Genomic DNA, 9,598 nt, shown 5'->3' with positions numbered 1-9,598 from the left:
GTTTTAATGCCAACCCTCCTGTAGGTTTTAATGCTAACCCTCCTGTAGGTTTTAATGCTAACCCTCCTGTAAGTTTTAATGCTAACCCTCCTGTAGGTTTTAACGCCAACCCTCCTGTAGGTTTTAACGCTAACCCTCCTGTAGGTTTTAACGCTAACCCTCCTGTAGGTTTTAATGCTAACCCTCCTGTAGGTTTTAATGCTAACCCTCCTGTAGGTTTTAATGCCAACCCTCCTGTAGGTTTTAATGCTAACCCTCCTGTAGGTTTTAATGCTAACCCTCCTGTAGGTTTTAATGCTAACCCTCCTGTAGGTTTTAATGCTAACCCTCCTGTAGGTTTTAATGCTAACCCTCCTGTAGGTTTTAATGCTAACCCTCCTGTAGGTTTTAATGCTAACCCTCCTGTAGGTTTTAATGCTAACCCTCCTGTAGGGTTTAATGCTAACCCTCCTGTAGGTTTTAATGCCAACCCTCCTGTATGTTTTAATGCTAACCCTCCTGTAGGTTTTAATGCCAACCCTCCTGTAGGTTTTAATGCTAACCCTCCTGTAGGTTTTAATGCTAACACTCCTGTAGGTTTTGGCTCTAACCCTCCTGTAGGTTTTGGCTCTAACCCTCTTGTAGGTTTTAATGCCAACCCTCCTGTAGGTTTTGGCTCTAACCCTCTTGTAGGTTTTAATGCTAACCCTCCTGTAGGTTTTAATGCCAACCCTCTTGTAGGTTTTGGCTCGAACCCTCCTGTAGGTTTTGGCTCTAACCCTCTTGTAGGTTTTAATGCCAACCCTCCTGTAGGTTTTTGCTCTAACCCTCTTGTAGGTTTTAATGCTAACCCTCCTGTAGGTTTTAATGCTAACCCTCCTGTAGGTTTTAATGCTAACCCTCCTGTAGGTTTTGGCTCTAACCCTCCTGTAGGTTTTAATGCTAACCCTCCTGTAGGTTTTAATGCTAACCCTCCTGTAGGGTTTAATGCTAACCCTCCTGTAGGTTTTAATGCCAACCCTCCTGTATGTTTTAATGCTAACCCTCCTGTAGGTTTTAATGCCAACCCTCCTGTAGGTTTTAATGCTAACCCTCCTGTAGGTTTTAATGCTAACACTCCTGTAGGTTTTGGCTCTAACCCTCCTGTAGGTTTTGGCTCTAACCCTCTTGTAGGTTTTAATGCCAACCCTCCTGTAGGTTTTGGCTCTAACCCTCTTGTAGGTTTTAATGCTAACCCTCCTGTATGTTTTAATGCCAACCCTCTTGTAGGTTTTGGCTCGAACCCTCCTGTAGGTTTTGGCTCTAACCCTCTTGTAGGTTTTAATGCCAACCCTCCTGTAGGTTTTTGCTCTAACCCTCTTGTAGGTTTTAATGCTAACCCTCCTGTAGGTTTTAATGCCAACCCTCTTGTAGGTTTTGGCTCTAACCCCAGTTGTAACTAACCTGATTCATCTCATCAACCAGCTAATTATTGGAATCAGGACCGCCAGATTATGGTTGGAGTGCAAACCTACAGGATGGTAGCTCTCCAGGAACAGGGTTGGAGTGCAAACCTACAGGATGGTAGCTCTCCAGGAACAGGGTTGGAGTTAAAACCTACAGGAGGGTAGCTCTCCAGGAACAGGGTTGGAGTTAAAACCTACAGGAGGGTAGCTCTCCAGGAACGGGGTTGGAGTTAAAACCTACAGGATGGTAGTTCTCCAGGAACAGGGTTGGAGTTAAAACCTACAGGAGGATATCGCTCCAAGAACAGGGTTGGAGTTAAAACCTACAGGAGGGTAGCTCTCCAGGAACGGGGTTGGAGTTAAAACCTACAGGATGGTAGTTCTCCAGGAACAGGGTTGGAGTTAAAACCTACAGGAGGATATCGCTCCAAGAACAGGGTTGGAGTTAAAACCTACAGGAGGGTAGCTCTCCAGGAACAGGGTTGAAGTTAAAACCTACAGGAGGGTAGCTCTCCAGGAACAGGGTTGGAGTTAAAACCTACAGGAGGGTATCGCTCCAAGAACAGGGTTGGAGAGCCTGTTCTTGGAGCTAGTGGTAATTTCTTGCCGGGGCCTCAGTTTTGCATCAGGGCTGAGGTCAGAACAGTTGAGAGGTGGATTGTGGGAAATGTACAGTATGACAGAAAACAGTCACTCAACCTTTCATAACAAATGGGAAAACAATACAGACATACAGAAATACTGGTAAATAAACAGTTGAAGACAACTGATGACAGTTGAAGACAGTTGATAAGTAGTAGTTGGAACTGGCAGGAAGCCTTCAAGTAACGGGATATCCCAGTGCAGTGTCCTATTCTGTGTTTGATTGGTTGGCAGCTCTACATGAGGGAGCAGGAAGTCTTCCCTGGTTGGACGCCGCCTTCCAGCTTCTCCGCCTCCAGGATCATGGTCTTGAACACCTCCACCGCTGTCTGAGACGGGGGAATAGAACAGTCAGAGTAGAATCCACTAGAACCCAGAATATAATGGAATAGAAGACTAGTGTTGTTATCTTTTAAAACACAACAGCCATCTGAGACAGGAGAAATACAATAAAGTTAGAACAGCCCAGCAGAATCCAGTAGAATATATTAGACCAGATGACTTTGTTATCTATTGAAACACTACTGTCTGAGACAGGAAACATATAGAGTTAGAATAGAATAAAACTGAACAGATACTTTAATATATAAATTCTTGAATATATATTATAAACTGGGTGGTTTGAGCCCTGAATTCTGATTGGCTGAAAACCATGGTATATCAGACCGTATAACCACGGGTATGACAAAACGTTTATTTTCACTGCTCTAATTACGTTGGTAACCAGTTTATAATAGCAATAAGGCACCTCTGGGGTTTGTGGTATATGGCCAATATACCACGGCTAGGGGCTGTGTTCAGGCACGCCGCGTCGCATCATACATAATAACAGCCCTTAGCCGTGGTATATTGGCCATATATACCAAAATGGACTGATGATTTTGGGGACGCAAAGTTACAGAAAAGAGGACAAAATGGACGGATGATTTTGCAGAAAGAGCTGGAGGTAAGAAGAGGCGGTAGCAGAGAGAACAGTCTATGACTAGAGTGGCTGAGGTCTGAGGACCAATGCCAAATCTTTTCAACCTCCTGAGGGGGATGACGGGCTGTCGAGTGTGAGAGGACCGTGTTAAGTTCTTGGTGATGTGGACAGGGAGGAATTCGAAGCTCTCGAACCGCTCCACCTACAACCCTGTCTATGTGAATGGGGGCGTTCTCGACCCTCCGTTTCCTGTAGTCCACAACCAGCTCCTTTGACGTGTGTGTGTGTGTGTGTGAGAGAGAGAGAGAGAGAGAGTGATGAATTTGTAATTTCAAGTAGTTGAAGAGAACCTTTATAGTTCTGAGTAGCTGATTGGCTGATGGTGGGACTGCTAACACTTAGCGATAATGACCGATTTTGAAGCGAATATATTCAACATGTTTGAAAAGGATCAGGATGCCGTAAGTGCACTGGAACAGCCATCAACCACAAATGTGGTATGTGCTTACACTTCACGTCTTACTCTGGGTTTGATCCGATTTACTACAATTTGGTCAAATGCGACGGGAGCTGATCTGGGGCCTGTAGATCGGATAGTGTCTAAGAGCTGATCGGGGGTCTGTAGATCGGTTAGTGTCTAAGAGCTGATCTGGGGCCTGTAGATCGGATAGTGTCTAAGAGCTGATCTGGGGCCTGTAGATCGGGTAGTGTCTAAGAGTTGATCTGGGGCCTGTAGATCGGTTAGTGTCTAAGAGCTGATCTGGGGACTGTAGATGGGGTAGTGTCTAAGAGCTGATCTGGGGACTGTAGATGGGGTAGTGTCTAAGAGCTGATCTGGGGCCTGTAGATCGGGTAGTGTCTAAGAGCTGATCGGGGGCCTGTAGATCGGTTAGTGTCTAAGAGCTGATCTGGGGCCTGTAGATCGGATAGTGTCTAAGAGCTGATCTGGGGCCTGTAGATGGGGTAGTGTCTAAGAGCTGATCTGGGGTCTGTATATGGGGTAGTGTCTCAGAGCTGATCTGGGGCCTGTAGATCGGGTAGTGTCTAAGAGCTGATCTGGGGCCTGTAGATCAGGTAGTGTCTAAGAGCTGATCTGGGGACTGTAGATGGTGTAGTGTCTAAGAGCTGATCTGGGGCCTGTAGATCGGGTAGTGTCTAAGAGCTGATCTGGGGCCTGTAGATCGGATAGTGTCTAAGAGCTGATCTGGGGACTGTAGATGGTGTAGTGTCTAAGAGCTGATCTGGGGACTGTAGATCGGGTAGTGTCTAAGGCCCCAGCAGAATCCAGTATGACGGATGACGGATCACCACCTCAAGCTGAACCTCGGCAAGACGGAGCTGCTCTTCCTCCAGGAGAAGGACTGCCCGTTCCATGATCTCGCCATCACGGTTGACAACTCCATTGTGTCCTCCTCCCAGAGTGCTAAAAGCCTTGGCGTGACCCTAGACAACACCCTGTCGTTCTCCGTTAACATCAAGGCGGTGACCCGATCCTATAGGTTCATGCTCGACAACATTTGCAGAGTACGACCCTGCCTCACAAAGGAAGGTCCTAATCCAGGCACTTGTCATCTCCCGTCTGGATTACTGCAACTCGCTGTTGGCTGGGCTCCCTGCCTGTGCCATTAAACCCCTACAACTCATCCAGAACGCCGCAGCCCGTCTGGTGTTCAACCTTCCCAAGTTCTCTCACGTCACCCCGCTCCTCCGCTCTCTCCACTGGCTTCCAGTTGAAGCTCGCATTTGCTACAAAACCATGGTGCTTGCCTACGGAGCTGTGAGGGGAACGGCACCTCCGTACCTTCAGGCTCTGATCAGTCCCTACACCCAAACAAGGGCACTGCGTTCATCCACCTCTGACCTGCTCGCCTCCCTACCTCTGCGGAAGCACAGTTCCCGCTCAGCCCAGTCAAAACTGTTCGCTGCTCTGGCACCCCAATGGTGGAACAAGCTCCCTCACGACGCCAGGACAGCGGAGTCAATCACCACCTTCCGGAGACACCTGAAACCCCACCTCTTTAAGGAATACCTGGGATAGGATTAAGTAATCCTTCTAACCCCCCCCCCCCAAAAAAAAAAAGATATAGATGTACTATTGTTAAGTGGATGTTCCACTGGATATCATAAGGTGAATGCACCAATTTGTAAGTCGCTCTGGATAAGAGCGTCTGCTAAATGACGCAAATGTAAATGTAAGAGCTGATCTGGGGCCTGTAGATGGGGTAGTGTCTAAGAGCTGATCTGGGGCCTGTAGATCGGGTAGTGTCTCAGAGCTGATCTGGGGCCTGTAGATCAGGTAGTGTCTAAGAGCTGATCTGGGGCCTGTAGATCAGGTAGTGTCTAAGAGCTGATCTGGGGCCTGTAGATCGGATAGTGTCTAAGAGCTGATCTGGGGCCTGTAGATCGGATAGTGTCTAAGAGCTGATCTGGGGCCTGTAGATCGGGTAGTGTCTAAGAGCTGATCTGGGGCCTGTAGATCGGGTAGTGTCTAAGAGCTGATCTGGGGCCTGTAGATCGGGTAGTGTCTAAGAGCTGATCTGGGGCCTGTAGATCGGGTAGTGTCCGCCTGGCTTCAGTTGCCTTCACCTGGTTCTCCTTAGCTGAGGACTCCATGAAGGCAGCGTTCCAGGAGTCTGCTAGGGCCTTCCCTTCCTCACAGCTGATCACCCTGGGACACAAAGCAAATAGCACATAAATCTGACACCACAGTGTGTGTGTGTGTGTGTGTGTGTGTGTGTGTGTGTGTGTGTGTGTGTGTGTGTGTGTGTGTGTGTGTGTGTGTGTGTGTGTGTGTGTGTGTCATACCGTTCCATGTGCAGGTCATTCTTATTCCCCACCAATATAATAGGAACTCTGTAGAGAAACATATGTTGTATTAAATGTATCCCATATTCCAAAAATGACACAGTCAGGTTACAGTAGAGGGTTAATATACAGTCAGGTTACAGTAGAGGGTTAATATACAGTCAGGTTACAGTAGAGGGTTAATATACAGTCAGGTTACAGTAGAGGGTTAATATACAGTCAGGTTACAGTAGAGGGTTAATATACAGTCAGGTTACAGTAGAGGGCTAATATACAGTCAGGTTACAGTAGAGGGTTAATATACAGTCAGGTTACAGTAGAGGGATAATATACAGTCAGGTTACAGTAGAGGGTTAATATACAGTCAGGTTACAGTAGAGGGTTAATATACAGTCAGGTTACAGTAGAGGGTTAATATACAGTCAGGTTACAGTAGAGGGTTAATATACAGTCAGGTTACAGTAGAGGGCTAATATACAGTCAGGTTACAGTAGAGGGTTAATATACAGTCAGGTTACAGTAGAGGGATAATATACAGTCAGGTTACAGTAGAGGGTTAATATACAGTCAGGTTACAGTAGAGGGTTAATATACAGTCAGGTTACAGTAGAGGGTTAATATACAGTCAGGTTACAGTAGAGGGATAATATACAGTCAGGTTACAGTAGAGGGTTAATATACAGTCAAGTTACAGTAGAGGGTTAATATACAGTCAGGTTACAGTAGAGGGGTAATATACAGTCAGGTTACAGTAGAGGGTTAATATACATCAGGTTACAGTAGAGGGTTAATATACAGTCAGGTTACAGTAGAGGGTTAATATACAGTCAGGTTACAGTAGAGGGTTAATATACAGTCAGGTTACAGTAGAGGGTTAATATACAGTCAGGTTACAGTAGAGGGTTAATATACAGTCAGGTTACAGTAGAGGGTTAATATACATCAGGTTACAGTAGAGGGTTAATATACAGTCAGGTTACAGTAGATACTCACTGAGCTTTCCCCACCATATCCAGAAGTTTTTCATGGATAACCTGAACTACTTCAAAACTGGAGAAGAGAGAAAAACAGCAGATGACATACTAACATACTGTCATACATAATGTACTATATACTGTACTATATACTGTCATAGATAATGTACTACATACTGTACTATATACTGTACTATATACTGTCATAGATAATGTCCTACATACTGTCTTGCATAATGTACTACATACTGTCATAGATAATGTCCCACACAATGTACTATATACTGTCATACATAACGAACTATATACTGTCATACATAATGTACTATATACTGTCATAGATAATGTCCTACACAATGTCCTACATAATGTACTACATACTGTCATACATACTGTACTACATACTGTCATACATAATGTACTATATACTGTCATACATAATGTACTACATGCTGTCATACATAATGTACTACATAATGTCATACATAATGTACTATATACTGTCATAGATAATGTACTACATACTGTACTATATACTGTACAATATACTGTCATAGATAATGTACTACATACTGTACTATATACTCTCATAGATAATGTACTACATACTGTACTATATACTGTCATAGATAATGTCATACATACTGTACTATATACTGTCATACATAATGTACTACATACTGTCATAGATAATGTCCTACATAATGTACTATATACTGTCATACATAATGTACTACATACTGTCATACATAATGTACTATATACTGTCAAACATAATGTACTACATACTGTCATACATAATGTACTACATACTGTCATACATAATGTACTATATACCGTCATACATACTGTCCTACATACTGTACCATATACTGTCATAGATAATGTACTACATACTGTACTATATACTGTCATAGATAATGTCCTACACACTGTACTATATACTGTCATAGATAATGTCCTACACACTGTACTATATACTGTCATAGATAATGTACTACTTACTGTACTATATACTGTCATAGATAATGTCCTACATACTGTACTATATACTATCATAGATAATGTCCTACATACTGTACTATATACTGTCATACATAATGTACTACATACTGTCATACATAATGTACTACATACTGTCATTCATAATGTACTACATACTGTCATACATAATGTACTATATACTGTCATAGATAATGTACTACTTACTGTACTATATACTGTCATAGATAATGTCCTACATACTGTACTATATACTGTCATACATACTGTCTTACATACTGTACTATATACTGTACTACATACTGTACTACATACTGTCATACATACTGTACTATATACTGTCATACATAATGTACTACATACTGTCATACATAATGCTTACTTACAAGCCCTTAACCAACAGTGCAGTTCAAGAAGAGTTAAGAAAATATTTACCAAATAAACTAAAGTATAAAATAATAAAAAAGTAACACAATAACATAACAATAACGAGGCTATATACAGGGGGTACCGGTACAGAGTCAATGTGGAGGCTATATACAGGGGGGGTACCGGTACAGAGTCAATGTGGAGGCTATATACAGGGGGTACCGGTACAGAGTCAATGTGGAGGCTATATACAGGGGGTACCGGTACAGAGTCAATGTGGAGGCTATATACAGGGGGTACCGGTACAGAGTCAATGTGGAGGCTATATACAGGGGTACCGGTACAGAGTCAATGTGGAGTCTATATACAGGGGGTACCGGTACAGAGTCAATGTGGAGGCTATATACAGGGGGTACCGGTACAGAGTCAATGTGGAGGCTATATACGGGGGTACCGGTACAGAGTCAATGTGGAGGCTATATACAGGGGGTACCGGTACAGAGTCAATGTGGAGGCTATATACAGGGGGTACCGGTACAGAGTCAATGTGGAGTCTATATACAGGGGGGTACCGGTACAGAGTCAATGTGGAGGCTATATACAGGGGGTACCGGTACAGAGTCAATGTGGAGGCTATATACAGGGGGTACCGGTACAGAGTCAATGTGGAGGCTATATACAGGGGGTACTGGTACAGAGTCAATGTGGAGGCTATATACAGGGGGTACCGGTACAGAGTCAATGTGGAGGCTATATACAGGGGGTACCGGTACAGAGTCAATGTGGAGGCTATATACAGGGGCTACCGGTACAGAGTCAATGTGGAGGCTATATACAGGGTGTTACGGTACAGAGTCAATGTGGAGGCTATATACAGGGGGTACCGGTACAGAGTCAATGTGGAGGCTATATACAGGGTGTTACGGTACTGAGTCAATGTGGAGGCTATATACAGGGGGTACCGGTTCAGAGCCAATGTGGAGGCTGTATACAGGGGGTACTGGTACTGAGTCAGTGTGCGGGGTACAGGTTAGTTGAGGTAATTTGTACATGTAGGTAGGGGTGAAGTGACTATGTATAGATAATAAACAGAGTAGCAGCAGTGTATAAAACAAATGGGGGGGGTCAATGTAAATAGCAGGGTGGCCATTTGATTCATTGTTCAGCAGTCCAGGATGGCAGGAAGCTTGGCCCCAGTGATGTACTGGGCCGTACGCACTACCCTCTGTAGCGCCTTACGGTCAGATGCCGAGAAGTTGCCATACATCCTGCTATACATCCTGTTATACATCCTGTTATACATCCTGTTATACATCCTGCTATACATCCTGTTATACATCCTGTTATACATCCTGTTATACATCCTGTCATACATCCTGTTATACATCCTGTTATACATCCTGTTATACATCCTGTTTTACATCCTGTTATACATCCTGTTATACATCCTGTCATACATC

At 44.0% G+C, this 9,598-nt stretch overlaps 1 protein-coding gene across 1 annotated transcript in view; it reads right to left on the bottom strand.

Annotated features, from left to right (window-relative positions):
• Nucleotides 1-2,291: 2,291 nt before the first annotated feature.
• LOC115184904 (GTP-binding protein Rheb) overlaps nucleotides 2,292-9,598 on the bottom strand; it is an 11,978-nt gene continuing 4,671 nt past the window's right edge. Inside the window, exons 5-8 of the mRNA XM_029745458.1 lie at nucleotides 6,787-6,843; nucleotides 5,794-5,841; nucleotides 5,575-5,656; nucleotides 2,292-2,395 (exon numbers count right to left, since the gene is read on the bottom strand). Of these exons, the coding sequence (XP_029601318.1) occupies nucleotides 2,303-2,395; nucleotides 5,575-5,656; nucleotides 5,794-5,841; nucleotides 6,787-6,843 (280 nt within the window). The 3' untranslated portion in view covers nucleotides 2,292-2,302. The remainder of the gene's footprint in view (nucleotides 2,396-5,574; nucleotides 5,657-5,793; nucleotides 5,842-6,786; nucleotides 6,844-9,598) is intronic.

The sequence above is a fragment of the Salmo trutta genome, unplaced genomic scaffold (assembly GCF_901001165.1).
Source record: "Salmo trutta unplaced genomic scaffold, fSalTru1.1, whole genome shotgun sequence".
Lineage (NCBI taxonomy): Eukaryota > Metazoa > Chordata > Actinopteri > Salmoniformes > Salmonidae > Salmo > Salmo trutta.
Note: the sequence above shows the minus strand (reverse complement) of the source record. Positions and strands in the feature narration are given on the sequence as shown.